Genomic DNA, 14097 nt, shown 5'->3' on the forward strand with positions numbered 1-14097 from the left:
GCTGGTCTCGAACTCCTGACCTCAGGTTATCCACTCATGTCGGCCTCCCAAAGCACTGGGATTACAGGAATGAGCAATCGCAGTTGGCCAACTTTTGTATTTTTAGTAGAAATGGGGTTTCACCATGTTGGCCAGGCTGGTCTTGAACTCCTGACCTCAAATAATCTGTCCGTCTTGGCCTCCCAAAGTGCTGGGATTACAGGCATGAGCCATCTCGCCTGGCAAAAACTTTTTTTTTTGAGACAAAGTCTCACTCTGTCACCCAGGCTGGAATGTAATGGTATGATTATGGCTCACTGCAGTCTTGAACTCCCAGGCTCAGCTTCCCAAGTAGCTGGGACTACAGGTGCATGCCACCAAGCCCGGCTAATTTTTGTATTTTTGTACAGACTGGGTTTTGCCATGTTGCTTAGGCTGGTGTCGAACTCCTAGGCTCAAGTGATCCACTGTACTTGGCTTTATAATGTGTTTTAAATGTTCAGAGGAAGGAGAGATTTTTTTTTTTTTTTTTGTCTGCAAGAATAAAAGAAAGCTTCACTGACAAGATGACATTTGAAAACAAAAAAATCAGTGAGGTAAAGCACCAAATCACAGTCCTGACAGGAAATAGGCACAGTCCAGAAAGGCAATTGAAGAGAGTTTAATGGAGGGACTGTATCCCAGACTTTCAGGTATAGACTGAAAACATACCCACTTGTAACTGGTGCACTTTCAGTTCTTGTCTTGTTTCAGAAAAGTTCCAGGAAGAAGACCAGTCCTGGCAAAACAAAAATGGGTTGGATCCAGAGATGCCTTAGTTGATCATATGAACTTTGGTGACCACTCATCATTACCATACTAAAATCCCCACCCAGGGAAGGGTTTACTCACCATCTTCTGTATATTCAATGTATTAATATGTAGAAGCATGATGGGTACTATGCCTGTGCTGCCTTTATTCACCTCTTAGCTAAACAGCGTAAGAAAAACCCCGTTTTCACCTTTGCTCTGGAGGCACTGCTTTGGAGAATTATCCCTTGGGTCTGACTTGTTCCAAGTAATAAAATCCTCTTGTTAAAACCTCCTTTGTTGTGTCCTTGGACTGTCATTCCATCTACCCCTTATGTAGGTAACAAGATCATTTGCAAAGACTAGGGGAAGGCTTTTGTCACCAACAACAGGTGGTGATGTACCCTGAGGCTACAGCCATGGGTCTGAAGAAGCAAGGAAAAAGCATTTTCAAAGTGGGTAAGACTCGTAGCCAGAATAGAGGGTCCTGACAGGACCTGTGGCTTCTACCGTAGGAAGGTGGCCACTGTCATCTGCTGCCTGTAGGGAGGGAGATGTGGGGATAGATATCCTGAAGTCTCTGACCTTCTACCCTTTGGAGGATCCCCACCAGACGCAAAGGCTGCTGACACAGTTCTCAGAAGCCAGCCCCTGGGGCTCAGAGCAGGCTGGAGAAGAGTGGAGAATGGAAGCTGGGAGGAAGAGGAAAGTACAGCTAAAGAATAACCAGCCGAGGTATCTCCCTGCAAGGATTTGCATTCTAGAGGGAGAGCTAGATGTTAATAAATAACCACCTTATTGGGTAAACTGGAGTAAGAGTTATTAAAGTAATAGATAATGTTTACTAAGCATCGTGCACCAGGCACTGCACTAAAGGCTTCACATGTACACCCTTGTTCCATCTTTACAACCTTCCTATGAAACTGTCATTACAATTAAGCCCATTTTACGGAGGAGGCTTACAGGGGGTAAATAATATGCCCAAGATGATCCAGCCAGTGAGGCTGGCTGAGCTAAATGTGAATCCAGATGGTGTAAGCCTAGAGCTCACACTGTTAACCAAAATGCCATGCCTTTTGGTCAAGAGCACAGTTACTGCCTGCATCTGGGTCTGTTGGATTTAAATGCTGCCACAGCAGGAGAGAGGTTCAGATTTTGAAGAGAAGCTTGTAGCGCATTTATCCCTCCAAAGTTTACTAAGGCTATTAATAGTTGATGACTTACTTGATCTCTATGTTTTCTGGGTCTCAACTGCTCCAGAGCTTCATTTCAGTAGCTTTACCCATTCCACCTGCCCTCCATTAATATTCTCTTAATAGGAAAATTACATTACATATTTCTCTGACTGCATCCCCACCTGAACTTGCTCCCTAGCAACTGCCACCTGACCCTATGCCCCCACCACCTGATCTTTTTGCAAGTCCCTGTAGGACCAAAGAAGTAAAAAGTGTCTAGCAGATGCAATTTGTATTATGCTTTTTGTGGGGGGGTTGTCTTATTTTTTATATTTTTATTTTTTTGAGGCGAAGTCTTGCTCTGTCGCCCAGGTTGGAGTGTGGTGGTCCAACCTCGGTTCACTGCAACCTCTGCCTTCCAAGCTCAAGCAATTCTGCCCAGCCTCCTGGGTAGCTGGGATTACACACGTGTGCCACCACATCTGGCTAATTTTTGTATTTTTAGTAGAGATGGGGTTTTGCCATGTTGGTCAAGGTGGTCTCAAATTCCTGACCTCAAGTGATCTGCCCACCCCGGCCTCCCAAAGTGCTAAGATTATAGGTGTGAGCCGCTGCGCCTGGACTGGAGGGGGGTTGTTTTAATACAAAATTGCTTTTCTTCAGCTTGTTTTCCATTTCCAGGGCCCCCAGCCACATTATCTGCTCTTTCCCAAGCACGCACATGAAGTATCCCAGCAGGCCTGTTAAGTTCAAAGACCCCATGCAAGGTGGCCTGAGAGCCAGACTGACAGTACTATGATGAGGCTGACCTTAGACTTGCTTATTTCTCTGAAATCATCTCTATCTTACATCATAAATACAGGAGAAAGGGGTGCACAGTCCAGAGTTCATCCCTGTTGTAATCTGTTTCAGCAGTAGCTGCTGCTGGTGCTGGGAGTGGGGTGGGGCGGGGGTGGTTGTAGTGATGGGCATCTCAACCAGACACAAACCTATGTGGAATCCTCAGGAAGGCCCAGCCAATAGCAATACATGGCTCGGCTGCTGAACACTCTCCTGCTTGTGACTGTATTCCAGTTTGAGATGCAGGAACAAGGACAGTCCTGACTAAAGCCTTGGCCTAGCCCAGCGAAGTGATCCAAAGACTAAGTCAAAGGCGGAATCAAAGATGTGTCTGAGAATGGGCTGTGGCAAGACTGCAAGGTAGGTATGCATAAAGAAGATAGAAGGATGGGAACCTGAGTTCAGAGGGTTCATTGAGGGCTCTGCCTAACTCTTCTCTTAACCCCTCTAGCCATCCTCTGTGTCTAGTTCACAGCAAATAGGTAGGGGTCTCTGCTTGTAAATGGAGCCCAGCTCCACTTGTCTCCTAGAACCAGTGTGGAGGGAGGGGCAGGGAAGAATCATAAAATCAAAATATCAGAAACACCAGGGACCTTAGAGGTGATCTAGCAAAGTCCAGCCAAGCAGTCTAAGGTGGAACTGAAGCCCAACCATTTTGAGGGGCTAGCTCCGGATCACGCAGTTTAGTGTCAGATCTGAAACGAGGCCCTGAGATATCTGCCTGTGACCTGTAGTGTCTCCCTAGAGATTTAGACAATTTTCCTATTCCAATGCAGTAGCAGTCCCCAGAAAAATAATAATTTTTAAATACCTCATATTTTTAAAGGGGGGGAGGGGTTGTGGAATGGAATATGGAGAGACTGAGAAAAGTTTCCCACCAAAAACAATATTTTCTTTTTCTTTTTCTTTTTTTTTTTTTTTTTTTTTGAGACGGAGTCTCGCTCTGTCACCCAGATTGGAGTGCAGTGACTCGATCTTGGCTCACTGCAGCCTCCGCTTGGCTGGGTGCGGTGGCTCACGCCTGTAATCCCAGCACTTCAGGAGGCCAAGGCAGGCGGATCACCAGAGGTCAGGAGCTCAAGACCAGCCTGGGCAACATGGCGAAACCCCGTCTCTACAGGAAATACAAAAATTAGCCAAGCGTGGTGGCGGGCGCCTGTAATCCCAGCTACTCAGCAGGCTGAGGCAGGAGAGTCATTGGAACTTGGGAGGCGGAGTTTGCATTGAACTGAGATTGCACCTATGCACTCCATCCTGGGTGACAGAGATAGACTCCCTTTCAAAGAAAATAATAATAATAATAATAATAATAATAATGCTTTCCTGATGCTTTGTTGATATCTCCTTCATCTTAACATATCCAGAGGCTGCTGGCCATAGTCATGTGTGAATCTTGGGAATAAAGTAATAGAACCATGGGAAGCACTCGCTATGTCTATTGACTTGTGTGCTCACAACTACACAGATAATAATTGGGGGCATATTTAATCCACATTTCTCAATTGACTGACAGTTGTCAGAGGCCAGTGATCTGCTATTGCTGTTCGTCATGCCTTCCAGGTGCCTCCACATTCTAAGGCAACTACAACATGTGAGAAGAAATCGATAGGTCACCAAAGTGTGGTATCATATATATATGTTCTATATTATAGAGCACGTATGATTTAACAACAACAAAAAGCTTTCTAGGCCAAATGCAGTGGCTCACACCTGTAATCCCAGCACTTTGGGAGGCCTAGGCGGGAGGATCACTTGAGCCCAGGACCTCGAGACCAGCCTGGGCAACATAGTGAGACCCTGTCTCTATTAAAAAAAAAGCTTTCTAAACACATCCGAGAACTGTAGAAATCACTGCGGCCTAACCACCTCATTTATAAATGAAACCATTGATGTTCAGAGAGGAAGTGATTTGCCTATGGCTACCCAGGGATCACGATTTAATCCTTAAAATAGTAATCTGTTTATGAGTTTTCTGATTTTAAAAGTAATTTGTTTTTATTCTGGAAAATGAGAAAAATAAGGAACTTTTTGGAGGTTCTAGCAAGGGGGTGAGTGCAGCTACTTGTATATCCTTAAATGATCCGGCTGGGCATGGTGGCTCATGCTTGTAATCCTAGCACTTTGGGAGCCCAAGAAGGGCGGATCACTTGATGTCAGGAGTTCAAGACCAGCCTGGCCAATGTGACGAAACCTCATCTCTACTAAAAATACAAAAATTAGCTGGGCGTGGTGGCACATGTCTGTAGTCCCAGCTACTTGGGAGGGTGAGGCAGGAGAATTGCTTGAACTTGGGAGGCGGAGGTTGCAGTGAGCCAAGATTACACCACTGCCCTCCAGCCTGGGTGACAGACTGAGACTCTATCTCAAAATAATAATTAATTAATTAATTAATTAAAAAACAAGAATGAGCCTCCTCTACTGGGGAAGGTCATCCTCTTTGAGCACACAGTTTTGAGAGGGAGAAACTTCCTAATGCTCAGCAGCAAGTTTTTTCTATTGCTTAGCTCCAGGCCCCCTCACAAGCATGGACCACTTCCCCAGATTTTTCTTTCTTTTCTTTTTTTTGAGACGGAGTCTCGCTCTGTTGCCCAGGCTGGAGGACAGTGGTGAGATCTCAGCTCACTGCAACCTCCACCTACCAGGTTCAAGCAATTCTCCTGCCTCAGCCTCCTGAGTAGCTAGATTATAGGCGCACACCACCATGCCTGGCTAATTTTTGTATTTTTAGTAGAGACGGGGTTTCACCACGTGGGTCAGGCTGGTCTCGAACTCCTGACCTCGTGATCCACCTGCCTTGGCCTCCCAAAGTGCTGGGATTACAGGCGTGAGCCACCACGCCCAGCCTCTTTCTTTTTTTATTGCAGACCCCTGGGATTCAGTTTACCATGGCCCTTCTCTCAACAGCAGCCACCAGCAAACCACTTAACTCCTTGGGCTCCTGCTTCCCTTCAACCAAGAGCAACTACCATCCTTTTCATTTCTTTTTTCTTTTTTGAGACAAGCTCCCACCCTGTCACCTAGGCTAGAGTGTAGTGGCATGATTTCAGCTCACTGCAGCCTCTGCCTATGGAGTTAAAGCGATTCTCCCACCTCAGCCTCCCAAGTAGCTGGAACTACAGGCAGGTGCCACCACGGCCAGTTAATTTTTGTATTTTTTGGTAGAAATGGGGTTTCACCATGTTGGCCAGGCTGGCCTCAAACTCTTGACCTCAAGTGATCCGCCTGCCTCAGCCTCTCAGAGTGCTGGGATTACAGAAATGAGCCACCAGGCCCGGTCAGAAATGTTAAAATTTTTAAAAAATTATTTTAATGCCAATTTAAACCTAAAAAATGTAACCTAAGCAGACTCTATATCATCTGGTTCACATCCTTATAATCAACTATTGTGGAGTGGTTCCAGTTTCCAAGGAAACTACTGTTTATCAAATCAGTGACAAATGACTTCCCTAATAACCAATTTTAACTTTTAATGCTGTATTTTTTAACTAGTTCCCATCTCTTTCAGGAGTTAGAAGACATTTTCAGATGTATTATAAAAATTAGTTTTTCTCTAAACAAGTTTTTTACATAACTCAGCTGAAGAAACTCTGGCCTAAAAGATGAAGTCCAGCTTTCTTGGACTTTTTTTTTTCTTTTTTGAGATGGAGTCTCACGCACTCTGTCACCCAAGCTGGAGTTCAGTGGCACAACCTCAGCTCACTGCAACCTCTGCCTCCCAGGTTCAAGTGATTCTCCTGCCTCAGCATCCCGAGTAGCTGGAGCTACAGGCAACTGCCACCACACCCAGCTAATTTTTGTATTTTTAATAGAGACGGGGTTTCACCATACTGGCCAGGCTGGTCTCGAACTCCTGACCTTGTGATCTGCCCTCTTTGGCCTCCCAAAGTGCTGGGATTGCAGGCATGGGCCACCGTGCCTGGCCTCCTTGGACTTTTTATCTGCACTGAAGGCACTCAGTGGTCCAGACCACCTACTTCTGCTCTACCTTTGGACATCCTGGCCATGTGCTGCTCCTCAGCCTGACCACAACACCTGCAGTGTCCCAAACACACCATGCAGTTTCATGCCTCTGCACCCATTTCCTCTCCCTGGTCAACACACCTGGGTGACCCCTATTCTACTCACTCAGACAAACCAGGACAGGCTCCATGACCTTTCTGCAACTCTATTTTTCTCACCTAGAAATAGAGTTAATGACATCTACTTCTTTAGCAGATGTTTAGGAATGAGATACGGTGTGGAGAGCACCTGGTGCGAACACAGCACATATCTGTGATAGTGACCGTTAGCCGTTATCCTCATCACCACATCGTTTCCCCACATCTCAGATGGTGCCACAGTCTACCACCTCAGAGAGAAAATAGAAAAGGGAGGTCTCAAACTTCCTGCTTCACCACCTACACCTGCCCCTCTTGATCTGTTTCCTCTGATTTCAACAAGCAGGTGTTCTTTCTCCTGTCTCAGGCTAATTCTGCACCCACATCGGGGAGGCCCCACCCCAGCTTCCCTCAGGCTTCTCTATTTGGTCAATTCATTAATTCATTCATTTGACAAGGATCCATGAACGCTAACTATGTGCCAGTCACTATTCTAGGTGGTAGAGTCATAGAAGTGAACAAAACAGAAAGTTCTCATTCAAAAATAACATAACTTGTGGTAGGAGACAGACAGGAAATAAAATAACTAGTAATATATATGGTGTGCTGGATGATGATAAGTGCTCAGGAGAGAAATAAACCTGGAATAGCAGAACTTGCATTTCTTTTTGAAGGGGTCTTGCTCTGTCGTTCAGGCTAGAGTACATTCAAGTGATCATAGCTCAGTGCAGCCTAATTTTTTTGAAAGACAGGGATCTTGCTACGCATATTGCCCAGGTTCTTGAACTCCTGGCCTCATGCAATTCTCCTCCCTCAATCTTCCAAGGCCCTGTGATTACATGTGTAAGCCCTCGTGCCCGGTTGGAAGTTACAGTTTAAAATAGGGTGGTTATGAGCAAGGGGAGCAAGGCACAGAATACCTGGGAGAAAAGCATTCCGAGTTGAGAGAACAGCAGTGCCAGAGCACAGAAGCAGAAGCACTGTGGTTTGTATGAAGAACAGCAATGAGGCTGGGGTGGCTGGAGCACACAGGGTGACCAGGAGAATCGGAGGTGACAAAGTCAGAGGGGGTTGAGGGCCAGATCATGTATGGCCTTGAAAGTCATCATGCTGACCTGGGCTTTACCTCTGAGAGGGGAGCCACTGGAAGGTTAGAGCAGAAAAAGGATTGGACTTACTTATGTTTTAAGAAGTTACTTCACATGCTAGACCAAGATGGGCTGTGGGTAGGGATGATGGATGGAGGCCTGAAGACCCAGTTGGGAGTCATCCAGGGGAAAGATGCAGATGACTTGTACCAGGGAGGAGCCATGAAAATGTTACGATGCTGGATTTATTTTCAAGATAGAATAAAAAGGCTTTGCTGATAAACTTACAGGTGGGGTGTGAAAAAGAAGGGCATCAAGGGTGACCACAAGGTTTTGGTCCTAAGAAACGGTACAGATGGAGTTGCCACTGACTGAGATGGGGAAAATGAGGTAGAAGCCGGTTGTGGAGGCCAGGGGAGGAGCCAGCACAGAATCCAAAGGTCAGTTTTGAATATGTTGGGGTTGAGGAGCTTACTAGAGATTCCCGTGGAGATGTAGAGTAGGCAGGTCAGTAATAAGCGTGCAGTCCAGGCAACGGGTCAGGGCTGGAAACACAGTTATTCTCTTTGTCTTCTTTATATTCATGTTTGTTGCCACTGCGTGTTTCACTTACCTAATGCATTCGTGATTTATTGCTGCATAACAAATTACCACAAACATAGTGGTTTAAAACAGTACACTTTTCCAGCCTGGCCAACATGATGAAACCCCATCTTTACTAAAAACGCAAACAATAAAAGATAAAAAATTAGCCCAGCGTGATGGCACACACCTATAATCCCAGCTACTTGGTAGGCTGAGGCACAAGAATCGCTTGAACCCAGGAAGCGGAGGTTGCAGTGAGCCAAGATTGTGCCACTGCACTCCAGCCTGGGCAACACAGCGAGACTCTGTTTCAAAAATAAATAAATAACAGTACACTTTTATCACTTCAGTTGCTGTGGGTCAGAAGTCCAGGCAGAGCTTAGTGGGCTTCTCTGCTCAGAACTTCACAAAGCAAAAGTATTATTCATGCATGTAAACCTCTAAGCACAATACCAACATCATGGTAGGTTCTATGTGAGTATAAGCTATTATTAAGAATAATAATCAATCCTCTTCCCTCTCCTCCATCCCTAAGGCCTCATCATTTGTTGCCTGGAGTGTCACAGTAGCTTTCTTCCTGGTCTCCTTGTCTTCTACCATCTGATTCTCTAATGAGGACTGTCTATATTGTGTAATCATAGTGTCATCATTCCACAGGATACAATGTAAATGGCACTCTTACTTCCCATCTTCCTTGGCACCTTTCACACTGTCGTTTCCAATGTACACATTTTCTCATGCCATTTTTTAAAAAGATTTTCTCTTCACCTTCAAACTAAAACTCCAACTCCACAACAGGCACCAGCTGATACCAAACCTTTCATAATGGAAAATAATGACCTTCATAAAGAGTTAATATGTGCAGGTGCTATTCTAGGTTCTCTCCAAACAACTTAAGAAGAAGGTCGCATCCTTACCCATAGCTGAAGAAACAAAGACATTGAGTGAGAAATGGACTTAGGGGTCTCATAGTTTGGAAACTGCAAAGTTCAGAGATATGAAGCGTTGGGCTTAGAAACTCCTAATCTGAAGCTTAGCACATTGGCTGCTTCTTTGTGTCAAAGTGACTTGGATCCTCCAGGCAAAGGTGGGATGTTCATTCTTACTAATACAATTTCAAGCAGCACAGTTTCTGATAGACTCTGAATTTAAAAATAAACAAATGAACAAATAAACAAATAAAGATTGATGGATGAATAGGGATGAACAGCAGGATGGATTTATAATAAAGTAAGAAAGTAAAATATTAATTTTACCATCTACATGGCAGATACATTGGAATTTACTGAAAATTCTTTCACCTTTGCTATATGTTTTAGAAGTTTTATAATAAACTGTTGGGGAGGGGGGAGGCGGAAGGGGGAGGGAAAAATTGTGTTTTTCTGTTGATAACAGAGACCAGAAGTACCACTGGCTTAAACAAAACAAGGGTTTGTTTTCCTTTCATGAAAAATAAACTTATTTGGAAATTCACCCTGAGTACTAATATATAATAAATATTTTAAAAGAAAAAAATTTTAATAATAATTTTAATAAATTTTAATAAAAATATTTTAATAAATAAAAATTTTAATAAATTTTTAATAAATTTAGATGGTGACAGTCCAGGGCTGATCTGGCACCTCAGATATGTCATTCATGCCCCAGCCTGCTTCTGACTTCATTCTCTGCTGTCCCAGTGTGTGGCTTCCAACCTCAAGGCTGCCTCATGGTCCCAGGGTGGGCTACTGCACCTCCAGGTCCAAAGTCCATGTTCTAGGCAAGAGGAAGAAGGAAGTAGGAAGAGTGTACCCTCGCACTCCCAGCTATTTTGGCCTCCCTTTGAAGGATTTCTGGGAGAAGTACAAGCCCACAACTTTCACCTACAAACCATTGGCTCCAACTTAGTCCCTTGGCCTGCCCTATCTACAAGGGGGAAGAGCAGGATGCAGTACCCCAGAAAATTAGGCCTTATTACTGAGAAGAAGGGGGCATGCACGCTGCAGAAGCAACCAGCCATCTCAAGCAGATACCACACAGCCTAAATTTAAACTATTGCAATATAACCAAATCCCATCAGCTCCAGTCACATATTAGCTCTAGGAGCTTTCTGGCTTGCAGCCCAAAAAAGTGTGTTTTGAGGTCTTAAGCCACAGGGAGAACCAGATTGTCCCATAAACTCCTTACAGAGATGGTGTACAGGAAATGAGCCTTAGAGAGACCACAGCCTGTGGAGTGTCTAGCTTCAGAGAATATGTACTCCACTGGCAGCGTGAGAAACAAATACCCAAGAAAATACAATATAGCACAAACCAGGAGCTGAGGGTGAATGAAGATGCTCAGAAAGATCTGCACTAAGAATTTCCTGGGAAAGGTAAAACAATGTCAAGCAGCACTGCCTCTGGAAACCAGAAAAAAAATATTATTTGATAACATATCCTAAGCCTGAATGCCAGAAGTTCTTAAAGAGGTGCAGTTTGTCTCATTTTCTTTCCATTCATACCTTTATTTGGCTCTGTAAAAAAGATCCTCCTCTTCTACGTATCTATCTACATGCAAGCAAACTGCCACAGAAGCATCTTAATTAGTGCACATCTTCCTCTCTTTGCACATTAAATTTTTTTATTTTCCTACTCCATTCTGCTAATATTTCTATTACGATATAAAAGACACGAGACAGGTGAATATAAAGAAATACTTATATACATCCACGCACAAGAATGATTCAAATAGATAAACACAGAAAAACAAACACTAAGGGAGGTAGGGCTGGAGTTTTTCCTCAACATGTGCAATTCAATGTACTTTCAGTTTTCATTTTCAACCTTCCTCAGTGGTTTCTGCCCAGCAACTGATGAAAAACATCACCTCTGAGCCAATCAAAAAACTAACTCTTCCAAAGAGCGACTTTTACTGTTTCTCATGGTGAGAAGACAATTTTTGCTTTCTCTTTTTCCTTTCTTCCAGATGAGAGGCTAAGCCATAATAGAAAGAATGGAGAATTATTGATTGACCATCTTTATTCTGTGGGCTCTGATTCTCCGATGGGAATACCAAGGGGTAAGTGCAGGAAATTGATTAGAGCCTGGGCTACAACGCCTGGGAGGAGTGGGGCTGAATCGCTGAGAGTGGTGAGTGGGCATGCAGGGAGAGTACTCGCCCAGAGAAAGGGGTGCGGTGCCTGTGTGTGTGTGTGTGTGTGTGTGTGTGTGTGTGTGTGTGTGTGTCTGTGTCTGTGTGTACATGCGCACATCAGCACATGCACGTATGAGCACGTGGGAAGACGGGAGAAGTACTGCAAAGTATAAGGAACTGCAGAGGTTGGGATTTAGTGGAAGGAAAGGGAGACAACATGAATGAAGAAATATTCCAACTGCATGTTCTTAACGTATTGTGGTCCGAAAAGGGCAAACAAATAAACAAACAAAAACCCCTTAAAATCTGTTCTGGCCAACTCAAGGCATCTATTCTAAGAGATTCTGAAGAAGGAAAAAAAAAGAGATGTGCCTCATAGATTTTTATGTAAATGTGTTTATTACAGAAGTATTTATAATATAGTAAAATCTGAACCAACATACATATTCAACAGGTGGGGAATAGACAAACGATGCATGGTTCAGTCATAAAACATGTTCCATATAACCATTAGGAATCATAATTTTAATTAAGTGAAATTCTTTATAATTTTAATAACGCTGGATCCTTAAACCATTTTTGGTATCTTTTAGGGATAGTACTTGGTTTTCTTTCCATTCATCATTTCCCCAAAACCTAAAGCATGCTTTCCCATGGCTACAAGCTACTACATTGTATGAATATATAATTATTGGGAGTCTCTGTGAGCCTACTCTGACTCAGAAAGCCGCTCCTAAAGAAGAAAAAGAACAAACAAACAAATAAAAAACCCGAATTATTTTTAAAACTCTTTCTTTATTTTGGATTTTTCAATTTCTACATTTTGTTACTGTAGATTTTACTAGATTGAACAGCCTTAACCATAAATATTTGCATCAATCTCTAAATTTTTTTCTTCAACACTAACTTTTATAGTTGGAATTTTGGGGGCAAATAATACAACATTTTAAAGGCACTTGCCATGCGTACATGGCCAAATGCTTCCAGAAACATTTTCACTTCCATTAGCAAAGTAGATGATTATAACTACAGAGTATTTAAGGTTTTATTCCTTTATATTTTTTTCTTTGGCAAAATTGTCTATAGTAGAAAGAATAAATAATAAATAACCTAAAAAATAAAAGTTCTCCCTCTGAGGACAGCAGAGAAGTTTTTAGTTTAGGGACTAATAATAATTTTCTTTAGGAACATAAAGAGCAGTTTCAAGGAGCAGAAGATGTGGTGAAATATAATGTTTAGTCTGATGGTGGGTGCAAGATCCAGGCAGGGGTGGAGCATGACCAGCTGCACAGACCTCTGTTCCCTTGCTTCCTCTACATCTCTCCCCACCTCCATCTGCAGACCTTGTTCTCAGAGGCCATTCCCAGACCCACGGCAGCTGGTATTATGGCTGCAGGCCTCATGCTCCTTTGTTTTGGGAGAAACCGTTGAGGAGTTAGTATTTACTGAGCAGCTAATATGTTCCAGTCACTATTATTCCTTATAATAATTATTAGTTATTAACTAATACATGAACATTTTAAATTTAAAGCATTCCAATAATTTTAAAAGTAAAGGAAGCAAAAGGCCAAAGTGTCCTTTCACTCACTTAACCGCCGATCTTCAGTTTAGCATCCATCATTTTAGACTTTTTCAGGCATTTACATATATAGCTATGCAGAAATGTATAGCTTTGCTTTTGTTTTTCAATTGAATCATTAGTAGAGTTCTGCAAGGTGCTTTTTGATCACTTAGTATATCTCCATTATCCAGGCTAGTGACATTAAATCACTCTTTTTAACTGCTGCATTGAATTTCCTCATAGGGATGAGCCATCATTCCTCTAACCAGTCTCTTGTGGGTGGCTAGTTCAGTTGGTTACCACTTTTATACTTTAAAAATAGTGCTGCAGTGTCATTCTCACAGAGGCTTCTCTCTGCACTCATGCAAGTACTTTGCTGAAGTGAGCATCAGGAAGTGAAATTGCTGGGCCAATTGTGAACATTCTAAGTCTTGTACTTGATATTTTTGAGTAACTAAAGTTTAAATGGTTTTGTCCCATGACGGAGATCATCAAGCTTGTGACTTGTAGAGCCTTTACCTACTGTCTACCCTCTTTGTGTCCCTAACTCTACCACAGTGGGTCCAGCCCATTGTAGGTGCTCAGTAAATATTTGTTGAATAACTTTATGAAGGGAAGAAAGAAAAGATGGGTAAGGCCTGGTCTTATTCAAAGCTCTCCTAATCAAAATCTTTGTGATTAAACGTGGTGGGTTCAGCCCCTGACTGACTTCAGAGCCTCTGCCAGGCAGTCTGCCTGGATCCCACCAGGAGCCACCAGGCCATAAGTTGACCGTGGTAATGGCCAAGAGTTTGACGCTTGAGGAGTCCACAGTGTTGGACACCCACAGAGCTGAACGAGGGTGGAACCAGGGAATCCAGTGAAGAGGG

At 43.3% G+C, this 14097-nt stretch overlaps 1 protein-coding gene across 1 annotated transcript in view; it reads left to right on the forward strand.

The window, feature by feature from the left end:
* Positions 1-1187: 1187 nt before the first annotated feature.
* LOC116459865 (butyrophilin subfamily 3 member A3-like) overlaps positions 1188-14097 on the forward strand; it is a 26495-nt gene continuing 13585 nt past the window's right edge. The window contains exons 1-2 of the mRNA XM_058432232.1: positions 1188-1227; positions 11500-11592. Coding sequence (XP_058288215.1) covers positions 1188-1227; positions 11500-11592 — 133 coding nt within the window. The remainder of the gene's footprint in view (positions 1228-11499; positions 11593-14097) is intronic.

Source organism: Hylobates moloch, unplaced genomic scaffold (genome assembly GCF_009828535.3).
Source record: "Hylobates moloch isolate HMO894 unplaced genomic scaffold, HMol_V3 SCAFFOLD_20, whole genome shotgun sequence".
NCBI classification, from domain to species: Eukaryota; Metazoa; Chordata; class Mammalia; order Primates; family Hylobatidae; genus Hylobates; species Hylobates moloch.